General features: G+C 38.3%; 1 protein-coding gene across 3 annotated transcripts in view; it reads right to left on the reverse strand.

Moving 5' to 3' along the window:
* The window catches only part of LOC137286985 (suppressor of lurcher protein 1-like), a 563,849-nt gene that overhangs the window by 424,192 nt on the left and 126,158 nt on the right, over window positions 1–13,499 (reverse strand). For all 3 annotated transcript variants that reach the window (XM_067819057.1, XM_067819056.1, XM_067819055.1), the window contains exon 2: window positions 4,249–6,541. In XM_067819057.1, the coding sequence (XP_067675158.1) occupies window positions 4,249–4,254 (6 nt within the window). In that variant the 5' untranslated portion in view covers window positions 4,255–6,541. The remainder of the gene's footprint in view (window positions 1–4,248; window positions 6,542–13,499) is intronic.

Below are 13,499 nucleotides of genomic sequence, written 5' to 3' on the forward strand. Positions count from 1 at the left end.
ACATTGACATTCTAAATGGTCACCTTCTTCCGACAGCACAAACACTGTATGAAGATGATTGGATTTTCCAGCATGATAATGACCCAAATGGCGAAAATGTTCAAGTTTTAGACTGGCCCAGTTACAGCCCAGACCTAAACCCAGTTGAGAATGTGTGGGGAGTCATGAAGGACAGAATAAACCAAAAGGGACTGAGAAATATTGAAGACATGAAGGCTGAGGTGGTCCAATATTGGGATACCCTGTCACACGATTACCTACAAACTTTGATGGGTAGTGTGCCTAGGCGTATTCAAGCATGCATTGCTGAGCAAGGAGGTCTAACAAAGTACTAAAACAAGACTGAGACTGTAAAAGGATGATGTTTTAACATGTTTATGTAAGTAAAACGCCAGAAGTTAATAAACGTAATGAGTTACATGACGCAACATGATTCTCAATAATTTCTGGGAATACTATACATACGTATGCACGTCATCATATAAACCAAATATAATGTTAAAGTATAATACTAGAGCCCATTTCACCTCAGCTCAGTTCACGTCACAATTATAATATGCAGGGTTCAAACGTCCTTGTATCAGTACAATCATCATCATCATCATCATCATCATCATCATCATCATCATCATCATCATGTGTCTGAAGAACAGTATTAGGAATATTGTATTTATCATGAATTAACGGAAAGATGGCAGGTGAAATTTGTCTGGGCATAATAGTACAATTTTTTTCTACTGATTTTGAAGATATCTACAAAAATTTTTATCTCTGTAGGGACTGGTAATTTCTCAATATGGGGGAAGGGGGTGTCATGTCATGTTATACAATTTGGGAGCATGAAAAATGACATAAAATGTTTTGGGGTCAGCAAAAAATTATTTAAATTACTTTAGATATTTACAAAAATAATTGTTTTTATTTGCTTTTGTTATGATGACTATGAACTTTGTTGGTAAGAAGAAGGTCCTTATGGCCAAATATGTAGATCTTTTGTGATGATGACTGTTTCAAAATGCATATGTGAATGAGTATTATACGTCTATCATTGCAACAAATTGAATGTCTTGGACTTCAAACTTAAATTGTAGAGGAACTGCTTTAGAACTGTTGATCTTAATGGAATGTCTTGTTAAATACACAGGTTGATTTTTGAGGCAGCATTACAGTCACCAAATAAATTCATAAACAATTTTTAAAAAAACCCATTACAACTACACTTCCAGTAAAGAAGTTCACCAGGATGAGTTAAGCTCAAGGCTACCACACTGCCTCATCTTTCTGTTTTCAAACTGAAGTCTGTGTTCTCCGAACAGCAAAATATTAGCAAGCTCTTGGTACATATGGATATAAATATGTGGTTGCACTTTGCAGTCAAAGGTTGCACCAGTGCAAGATCCAAAAAAACAATTTGAACCCTGTCCATCTACATTGTTAAATAAGTGCAACAATCTTGAATATGAAGTTAACACAAATTTCACCCAAACTAATATATTGGATCATTGTCAATTATACTGCCTCGATAGCTTCATCACTCAAAAAACCCAATTATCAATCAGACAGAATGCAAAATGCCCATTATGCATCCTTCACTCCCCTCTTCAGTTACTCATGTGTCCAGTGCAAAGCAGTCAGGACTTATGGATCCGTTCACCTTCATCATAAAACAACCCTCATTCATGCATAATTGACAAAACAACCCTTAATCATGCAAAGATATATGAAAATAGGTAGAAACTGTTTTGGACTGAAACATGTTTTACAACATCATATTTGTAAACAAAATTATTTTAGACATTTCCAAAAATAATTGTTTTTATTTGCTTTTGTTATGATGACTATGAACTTCATTGGTAAGAAGGTCCTTATGGCCACACATGTAGATCTTTTGTGGTGATGACTGTTTCTAAAAGCAAATGTGAAGAGTATTATACATCTATCATTGCAACAAATTGCATGACTTGGACTTCAAACTTAAATTGTAGAGAAACTGCGTTAGAACTGCTGATTTTAATGGAATGTCTTGATAAATGCACAGGTTGATTTTTGAGGCAACATATCTACAAATACATGGCAGTAGGTCCTGTTGGGTCATCTGGTTACATTTTACATTATGTACAAAACTTGTGTATGAAAGAAAACAATCAGAAATGTGAAAGCGTACAACTTGTTTCAGTCCAGTATTTCACAGTATTTGAAATTTTTACATTAACAAAACATTTCACAATGCTTTCTTGTTCTTTCTAACACAAACTGATCATAATGCAGAAGGACAATTTATGCACAAATCCCCAGTCATACATTTAATTTCATTAGTCAAAACTGACCTAATTTCTTCATGGTCATATAGCACATGATGAACAGGAAGTGACAGTGAATTGTGTTCAAAAGTTGAGAGCATTGATTTTTTTTTCAACAGGTAGATCTGCATACGGGTTTGGAAAGCTGTCACACGAACATATCAATATCAAAATACTTTTCCACATTTCTTATTATTTCTAACACCAAGTGAATTGTTATTGCTTTTAATGTTTTACGTTTTTGCTTCACCATCAACATTGTTAAACACCTACTTATAATGTGCATCTGGACACTTGATGACTCTGTTCATCACAGGAGAAATTCAATGAAATGAGATGATTTTGACAGTGTACTTCCACGTTTTACTTCATGAAGTAAATATGAATACAAAAGACAATTAGAAAACCTCCACAGGACCAAATGGTTACACAGCTGTGAACGGAAAGTAAGTTTTACCTTGTACTGTCTGTGTTACTAAGACAACTCGTGTTAGACTCAGAATTGTTTAGACTTCTGTCATACAGTGTTTGTTGTGTTTATTGTAAAACAAGAAGAAGTAAAGGCAACCCGACTCAAAAACTACAACTGGGGAACAGGAGAAGTCAACCGTACCTATTTTATTTTCAGATGTGCACAGGGTTATATTGGCATTGCTTTTTCAGAGTATAAAACATCAGACGTTCCTTATTTGTTAGTGTATCTCTGCATGTATCAATAATCAGTAAGTTAACTTAGTCAACGGTTCTGTTTATGATTATTTTTTTATGACAAAGTGTTGTCCTATATTTTTTTTATTAAATCAAACTTCATTTTAACATGTCTCTCACTCAGTGAAGTGTTTATTTTAGTTGTTTAATGCATACAAATGTGAGAACAAGGATCTGTAAGATATCTATATCTTCATAAAAGACAATTATCAATTTCTGGAAAATATAATTTCTCTGCCACTATTATGTTTTACACACACGTCCTTAAGTAATGCTGTTGATATACTGGTACAGCACATCACTGAATGTTCCGGTTATTTGTTATTCATAAATGAAACACAGTTTCCCTTTTAGATTTTTTAATTATCATATTTATTTATTGAAATTTAAAATGATCTGTTATGACCATTGAAAGCCATGGACTTTTATGAGATGACCATGGTCAACCACTGCTTTGAATGAGAAGACCGTGTTCTGAAATGGTTTTGTCTAGGATGACCGTGGTCTGCCATGGTAAAATGGCAGTGACCATGATCAGTGATGAGCATTGTAGGCCTAATGAGAAGAAATGTTGGTGACCACAGTTTAGCATGGTAAACCATGGTAATACCATGGTAATACCATGGTTTACTGTGGTAAGCTGTGGTTGACCATGGTCATCTATGGTGCCATTTCAGCTGGCATTGCACTTCTGCACCACCTGGATACTGAAAATGCAGATAATAATTTATTAAAAAAAAATACACATCAATATAAATGGTACATCCATCATTAATTTCATTTGGAACTGATTGCCAGTATTTGTACAGAAAACACACATTCTTGTCTTAACATATTGATACTAATATTAAGGCTTCAAGCCTGATTGGCTGACTTCACATATCACAGAAATTTTTGGATCCCAGTGAAAGATCAAACCCGTGAAGATCTGGATTAAAATTAGCCTTCAGTAACCCATGCTTGTCGCAAGAGATGCGAAACGGGTTCCGATGGGATCAGGTATCACTGACTTGGCTGAACACGTCATCATATCCCGAATGTGTAGATCCATGCTCATGATGTTGATCACTGGATTGTCTGGTCCATACTTGATTATTCCCATACTGATGCCATATAGCTGGAATATACCTAACTGCAGCACTAAACATCAAAGCACACTGACAAATAGAAGTTGTACAGGACATGACTCACTACATGCTTCACAAAATTTGTAAAACCATAAAATGTAAGTTTGTCTTACCTGCATATCAGGCACAACGGTGAAACAGGCTACAGCAATAGGCAGAGTGGTGAGCTTGGGTTAAAAGATGGACGTCATAGGCAACTTGGTTCTGTCTGTCTGTAGCTTCAGTTGGGGTTACATCATAGATTTTACCAGTCATTCTCGAAAGTACTCTACTCTCTTTATTGAAATTTAATGCTCTTAAAAACTTTATGACTTTGGTAATGCTGATGAATAAAGAGAAAACCAAGCTTAAAAACGTTACGAAAGTCTCTTATTTAATTTACTTTAATTTTACTATATTTTACTAACAATAGTATTGGCATTGTGATATCATGCTTAAAGGACAACATCCAGCCAAAGAAATGACATTTGTGAAAATAGCACAAGAAGCTACGAATTTCAATGTTATTGATTGTATTCACAAATTGACTCATTATGAATTAAATTTGAAAATGGAGATGCTTGCTTAAAAGGATGGTTTCACTAATGCGTTTCATTGGCACTGACAACATACACTGCAATAAAAACAGCTCTTGCCTATCAGTTACACTGAAATTGCTCTTACAGTGTCAATTGGCAAATGAAGGCTTCACTTCTTCAATTCTGTCATGCTTTTTGTTTGTTGTCTTTTCAAAACAGGATTTGAAATGTTTGACATACGTGTAAGAGAAGTAAGTACCTCGTTGATGCAGTATTAGCTTCTAGAAAAGCAGCTTGGGGCACCAACGTTCACATCTCAGTTGCAGCATTAACCAACCATGTACAAAGGGAGACTACTCTATCACAGCGCTGTATTTGGTCCGGGATATGTTCGCTGGTATCGTGCGTTTTTGATAGGCATAGCTGTTTTTTAACAAACACACAGCACTATTACTGAACCAAAGAAAAGTGCATATGGGTTATGCAATATTAAAAATAAGGGAATGAAAGAGTGGCCATTGCGAAATACCGATTACATGTTTTTATGTATATCATGACATTTAAATGATCCTGCATCAGTGACCATGAAGTAATATTTATTCAAACAAATATGATATGCGATATTTCTACATAATTGAAACGCGATGCAAACTTTAATAACCAGCTTTAATCTATAAGCAAAAAAAAGAATTTAATCATGAACATTTATCCTTGCACAGAAAACAAAAAGGTTTGACCTTTCATGAAAACGAATACTACATGGATGTTTGGTATAATATTTCAGCTTTATAATTCGCTGTTTTTTAGTGGCATGTGTGCTTTCGTGCAAAAATTTAAGTTCAACAACTAACGGAAGAAATGAAAAAAGATCATTTTTCATGCATATTCAGGTTCAAGAAGTTTGCCTTGCTTACCACAGGCTTTAAAAATCTCAAAAGATTTACAATACTCAGATGCTTTAGGATGCTATATATATTCTTTCAAGAAAACTTCAAAACCAATAGAGATGCAAGGGTGTATACATTTGCTTAAGACGTGAAAACCTTTGTCCAAAACATGTAAAAAAAACCCTGTTACTCCTCAGTATTACAAAAACATATATACAAAATATGTAATGCTTAAAGGAAGACAGATAAAGAGCAGTTTCTTTCATATTACAGTTTTTAATCAGTCGAAACAGGTTCTTTCACACAGCTTATGCGCTCCTTCCTTGACTTAGGTTTTCCTTTTCTTTTTCTTTTCAAATAAATATGATAATCTGTCAGATTAGCTGTTATAATACGCCAGACCTTGAGTTTATTACCTACGTGTGAGTGAGTTAAGTGTTACGCCTATGGCCTGTGGGAAGAATATATGAGTAAGCGAGTCTGTTATCACAACACAGTGTCTTAACTTCAGTAATTTATCTCCCAGTGAAAAAGCAGCGAAAGTATGGTATAGTAACAGTCTAAGTAAACTTATCCTCAGTACTTCAGTGGTGGAGTGTGTGGTGGAGTGTGTGGTGGAGTGTGTGGTGGAGGAGTGTGTGGTGGAGTGTAACGAAATACATTAAGATTAAGTTTACCTAGACTGGGTATAGTAACATTTATCTAAACTTTTGTTATCGATTAAGTAACATACCGATTCAGTCATACATATTTTGGACAAAAAGAAAAAAAACCGAGGACAGGTCACATCAGCCAACTGCATGCATTTGTTGATTTGATGTATCCATGTTTCGTTCCATGCAATGGATCAAAGAGGCTTCAGAAGTATTCACATCTTATAAAGACTTCATGACACGATGAACGAAACATGTCTAATCAATGCCGTTTTGTCATAGTTACCGCTGACCACGCCCTTCGTCCTCGATCTGGCCACTCCCATGCGGTCAAGCTCTCCCAGGAGTCTGAAATGGACGATGATCTCAATAAACCAAATGAACAAAACAATTTCCAGAAGAAACGTCTGGTAAAATAACACTATGTAGCACGACCTGTTGAGAGATCACGTCTTTGAATCACGACCAGCTAAGTTGAGCGTACCCCAGCGGTTGCTACAGTCACAAACAGATGCAACAGTCTCCAAATAGTCGTGTCTGCACCAGACAGTCCAGTGATCAACACTATGGGCACCGATCTACGCAACTGGGATAAAACGTCATGCGTTGTCACGGCACAGAGATTGACCGCCCGATCCCGTTAATCGTCTCTTACGACAAGCACGGGCTGACGACCTTCGAACCCGATCTTGTGGGGTAACTCATGCAAAGACAAGTACCTCAACAGCAATGCGGAGGCCATAAGCTGGAACTGTTTTACAGAAGTGAAACTTGAAGCTAGTCAGTCGGTATGGTGAAACGGGTTTTGTCAATTATTATGCCGATCTACATATCCTATATTCTACTTCACAGCTGCGTCAATAACCTATCTCAAAAAACAAAATATCGAGGGTCACGACTGAATGTGTAGAGAAATATTCTGTGATTGTTCAGTCAAGAACAACAGGCACCGCAAGGTGAACCAAGCACTTCGTAACCCAAGAATTACGAGCTTCACGTGCAAAACGTGTGCGCATGCGTACTTCTTCCATGATCAGGAGATAATAGGGTTACTCTCACGGTGATGTTTGCAGCTGAAACCTAACTGCCTTCTTCACGAATGTTGATAAGGTGTTAAACTGTTCCTAATATGTCCCGTTATCATGGATGGGTATCTTTATTGATGACAATAAATAAAGATAAAGTGAATTGTAAGAAAGTGTCTGCACTCGATGATATCGGTGAGGCAGTAAATGTCACAACTTACGGAGTGCCATATCGATTCCAGAAATTGGTTTCAGAAATGATTGGTACGTAGAATTATGTAGGTCACTAGACACTGGAGCTATTTATGTGTATCCAGCAAACTGTTTGTATAGTGCGTGATATATACATATCTATCACCTAAAACTTTCTCTGTTTGTGGCAATGCTACATAAGTGTCGTTTGCCAAAATTATCAAAGAGGTAAAATGATTAGAGTGTTCATATCACAGCGTATATATCACAGTTCATCCGATCTACAGATTTGGTATTGCGTGTGTTAGTCCGACGAAGCCGCAATGTGAGTGAATTTAGTTTTACGCCGCACTCAGCAATATTGCAGCTATACAGAGACGGTATAATAGAGTCTGAACCAGCCAATCCAGGGACCAACAGCATGAGCATCAATCTACGCAACTGGGATACGATGACATGAGTCAAGGAAGTCAGCGAGCCTAACCACCCGATCTCGTTAGTCAGGGTTGCATCAGGCATATAGCCCCATTATAGGTTGCTGAAGCTCAAATCTAACCCAGATCTTCACGGGACCTGAAAGAACGAAATAATGAACGACCTAAATGGTAAATTCCGGGTCCCGACCCACAACGCGTGCGTAACGTTACGATCTGTCGTAACCACAGTATATATCATAGGTTTGCGAATGTCGCAACAGAGGCCCTCGCCTCACTGCGAGGATTAAAGATTTTTTTAAGCATAAAAGTATTTGAGATTACCCCCGACTTGAAACGCTTCACGGTGCAAAGTATCTGGACAAGGCCGGACACCTCAGTGCACAGGCAAACTGTAGCGCAAGTGGGGTTGCGCAGCGTAGAGAATATGACCAGTCTTCTTGAAGCATCCGCCTGCCTTGCCAATCGCTACCATCGCATGAACTCAATTAAAACTTCATTTCAACATAATCATTGGTGAGTGGCCTATCGATCATCACTCATGACACCAACCAGTTCTTTATTGTCATTCCTACAAGTCGACTGAAAGCCGATTTTGACTCTAAACTAAACGATTCTGACACAAATAGAGGACGATAGCAAGAAGGATAAAACCGCATAAAAGGGTGTGTGGTCAAAGCAAGCCCTCTCATTGATCAGCGCTTGCTGTCGTCCACCATTAATGGACTTTAGGCATTTAAACCACGTGGGGCATCGGACTGCTGGAGATGACGAGCGGACGCTTTAACCATAGCTGGAATAGTGCTGAGAGCGGCGTGAACAAACTAACATTCGGAACACACTTCCCAGCGTTCATACAACTCCGATCAATACTTTCGGTGAGCGAAGAACGCAGTTTGTTAAATATTATGGGTTTTTAGGGATATTTCAGATCACATCGAGCGCGTTTGTACAATTAAAGCCCCATCAAGAAATAGTTTCAAGGTTGTATTCCTTCGCAAAATTCTAAGAGCCGGACATTCACGAAGACTGCCGAACATCTCAACCGTTTCCTCAACGACTGAAGTCATAACTTATAGATGCCCTCGTAAAATATTTTTTCCTCGTTGGGCAAGTTTGCGTTCGATGCAATATTTGCAGCCAGTTCTTTTGCTCGTCGACGGAATTGTTTATCGATAACGCGAACGAGAACGTATCCTCCGTGAAACCCTCCCAAACCGAATTCCAGTTAACCTTGTAACCATAAATATTCGAGATATCAAAATGGATGAATATAGAACTGCTATCGAATTGACTGGCTCTAAATTTCTCCAAGTAATGTGAATTTCTTCAACCAGAAGGATCCGAGTTTGAGACAAATCAATTAGCCGGAAGCATGCTCTAAGCGCATTGAGAAATTCAATTTGCCCTCCCGACAACCCTTCGGAGATGACGATATTGACGTCGAATAATTTCGCCGGTTTATGCCATCAATACGATTTGGTGAATTCCACTATATCAGTCAACGCCAATATTGGGCTTAGCACTGCTCTTTCAACATTCTCCAAGGGAATAGAGAATTTATGATGAAAGTCATAGAACTTAAGGACCTAGGAATTTACAAGGGGTACGGTTTTTCTCAAGCTTAAAGCAAATCAAATAAGTCAACGTTGGGACGAAATGAGCCAAACGTTTCATGAAAATATGTAACCACCGAGAACCGAGAAGTCTAGTCAAGGTTAAGTCGTATAAAGGTCACTGGCCAATATACATGTACACAGGAAGTGCATTTGGACATTGTCGGAGCGGTACGAATCATTCCACATCCATGGCAGTATTTAGTGTTTGCAAAACTTTGTTTCATTTCATTTTCGTGCATAAACAGGATTCCCGGAAGCGCTCGTTAAATCCCCAGCAGGCTCCTGTTTCCTCCCTCGTCCTCCTCTTCTTTTTTCATCATCACCACCATCACTGTGATGCTATTATCGATAGCAGCATTATCATCACCTTATTTTACTTCACGTTTGGCGTAGACATTTATTAATTGTGTTCAAAATCAGATTGTAACAATGCAAAGTTGACAGATGTCTCTCATGTTCTCATGATAGCATTACCATTATGAAGTAAATTACGTAACATACTCGAAACCAGCGTGTGCGTGTGCATGTGCGTGTGCGTGTGTGCTTTATCGGTTCTCTGAGTGTCTGTGTCTGTTTTATGCGCATTGCTTACATTTGCAGTGCGATTAATGTAATACACTGTCTTTGATATACTTCGGGACGCACGTCATACGCTGATCCGGTGGGGGCACACAATGTGAAATTTCTTTCCTTTAAGGCCTGTTAAAACATACACAATGTGACTGCAATGCCACAATGTACATGCTCGTTTCGTTTAGTTATCGTCCAAGATTTCGAGACCCATACATTTATCTCTCTTTAAATGTGATTTTCAAACATCCTTTCATTAACAAAGCCTTAAAATTTTAATGATCAGTCTTGTTCCACTCCCCCTTTATAACGTATACCCTCCTTATTATAACACCAAATTGATAATTGAAGCCAAGCTAATTGATAATTGATGTTGTGGACTCTAGTGGTCAAATTGAGACGTCAGACGGGCATCTGACCACTGTCCGCTTCAATGATACAAGAGGCACCAGACGGAGGGAATCTCTGGCCGTTAGGTTGGAATCAATGACCTTTTGGAAAGGTCGAGGGGGTTATCTTGATTCAACTTCACTCGAAGGAATTTTGCCTGCTGGACTTAGCAGACACTGACTCGAATCAGATATTGATAAATCGTAATAGAATTGTCTTGGAAAATACACGGTGATTGAACTCTGGTGTATTTGGAGAGACGAGGTCTTCCCAGCTAGCGACGTGAGTGGACGCACGCTAAAGATACTCGTGTTTGTTGTCAGAATAGATGGCATTGTTAATGGCTCGACTTAGCACCCCTGCTGGAGTGAACTGCTGAATAGGTTGCATGAGTTAAGAAAATGGATCACGCAGGGTCGAGGTCGTCACTTCGTCTTGCTGTCTTTCCTATACCCAGAAATACAAACCTTCCTGGAACCAAAGCCATTTTCACTACATGTGTAGACCTCTGAGAACGAGGCTTCAAAGAATTGTTGGATCGAAGTACTATTATGAGACAACTCTGACTGTGGATGTTGAACTGTAAACCTTGGCAACAAACCACACAGATAGAACATAAACCTCGATAAACCCTGGCATAGATAATTATCTTCTCTATACATAGCACTGAACATGAATGTCCTACCTCTTGTATGTATGTATGTATGTACGTACGTACGTACGCACGTATGTAAGTATGTTCGTCTGCGTGTGCGTGCGTATGTGCATGCAAGGGTGGATGGATAAACATGTACGTATGCATGTATGTATGTCTCTGTGTGTTTGCACAAGTTTCCCTCAATCAGAATGCCTACCTGGACAAACGATGTTGATCAGTACGGTCCTCAAAGTGTGGTTTGGTTGCTTGCTTGTCTAATGCCTAACTACACAATATTCAGGCCATATTGCGGAGCCAGCTTTATGAAAAGCTGTTTGTAGCAATTTCAATTTTCCTCCTTCTCCGACAACACAAAGATAAATATTTATTAGCATGTGTTAACATGAAAGGAATGCAGGGCTCTGATGTTGAATGTCCTTTGTTTACTAGTATTTGTTTAGTTTCATTCAACATAATAATCGGGTCAGACTTTCCAGTGACTGGCATAGTGACCGACAATCCACGGCCTCTGTTACAATCACACACTGTTAACTCAAAAATCAACACTCATCAGCTTCAGGTTCATATCCTTAACATGAATCACGGAGTTACAGCTAAAACATATTTAAACTACATAGAATGCACCACCGTGAAAACTATTCGAAAGAGACCAAATAGTTTTACTTGAACACATCTTCAAACATAAGCCTCGTTAAAATGCCGAGCATTATTAACGCGAAAATAAACAGACACAGGCAGAAGTATGTGTAGATTGATCAGATCGATATATGGCTTTTTGTTTCCAAATACTGATTGGGGATCGTGCTTTTACAGACAAGCATCCAAGGCGACATATCGTCACCCTTAGTGCCAACACAACCTTAACGAATCGATTGAAGGGAAACAACTCTTGTCAACCTACCGATATCAGGTTCTTGGGGAGACCCGGTAAGAGAATGTGCAACCTGTTGAACAAATGCCGCTATATAATTATTTGCCTGCGTATTACATAATGCGTCATAGAACACCTCTGCAAGTGCATGCGTGTTTACTTTAAGAGGGATTTACTGTTTCTGAGAAGGAAGTTTCATAAACATCATTTGTTTTGAAAAATGTCCAAAATCAATATCTTTCGCTTTGGAGAGACATTACTCACAGAAGAGAGCCTCATTTTTAATTTCGAACCTTGAGTTGATAACATTAATGCACAATTCTGACGAAACCGAAAAACTGTTTTGCGACTTGTTTGTGTCGACTTCAAATAAAGGTGAAAAGTTTAATTTTGAAATATGTGTTGGAGCAAATTGGGCTTGTATGGCACTGAATAACAAACATAACTTTGCGGACTACCACAACTAATGAAGAAGTTGCGTTTGGAAATCTGATAAGCTGACCTGAAAATCGAGTGAGTGAGTTGCTTTTACGCCGGGCAGTACCAACGGGGAGGGCACCAGAGATGGGCTTCACACCCACGTGGTGCCCATCTGGGGAATCGAACCCGGGTCATCGGTGTCACTTAGGCTACCTCACCGCCACCGTGGAAACTGAATTTATCCCCGAAATTAGAATCGTCATGAACATGGTACCAGGATGAAAAGACCAATCGTCCGCAAACGCAATGTCCATTTTTGAACAAAATATATAATGCACCACCATCGAATTACAAGGACATTGTTTTCTTCTTTCTTTTAGATTTCTTTCAAGGATTAGGAAAATCACCTTCCAATTGAAATTGTGCAGCAAAGAGCATTCACCGTCTCTCTTCAAAAATACAGATTACGTTCAGAAATCATTTTGAAAGAGTTTTAAGGTCAAATCACCACGTCACGTCTTGACTCTGCCACACGAGTCATCTTCATTGAAAGAATGCATGCTGGAGATTACCAATCTTCTGTTGCCAGGCGTCTGAATGTCAACACCAAACATATATTTATAGAAATTAACCAACCAACGATTGCTTTTCACAGACATTTGCTTTGACATGTGTTAGATTAATAGACATACTTAAAGTTGAATTGAATTGAAGTTCATTACGTTTTTAGTGACAAACAATAGTTGTACTTTCTTACGACCCCAGTTTAATCACCGGTAAATACAAGTGATTGGCACAATTTGAAGTTTACCTAACAGAAAAAGACATCTTAATGATTTGATGGCATATTTGCACGCTTTTTCCATTGTGGAAATACTTTAAGCTTGATAAGTTTGATCTGTTTTTCAGATACTATTTTCCGACAAATGCCACACAAAAGCACAAAGAGTTCTTCAAGACCCACGCTGTGAGTAATCAAGAACGGAAACATGTTTACATCAAGATGGCCATATAAGCCATCGTCTGACGGAAAGTGTACAAACAACGATCTTTTTCATCATAAAATGGTGTTTACATAGCAGTCTGTTAAAGATGAATTTGATCACGTGATAAACGTAAATATTTAA

The sequence above is a fragment of the Haliotis asinina genome, chromosome 6, assembly GCF_037392515.1.
Source record: "Haliotis asinina isolate JCU_RB_2024 chromosome 6, JCU_Hal_asi_v2, whole genome shotgun sequence".
NCBI lineage: Eukaryota > Metazoa > Mollusca > Gastropoda > Lepetellida > Haliotidae > Haliotis > Haliotis asinina.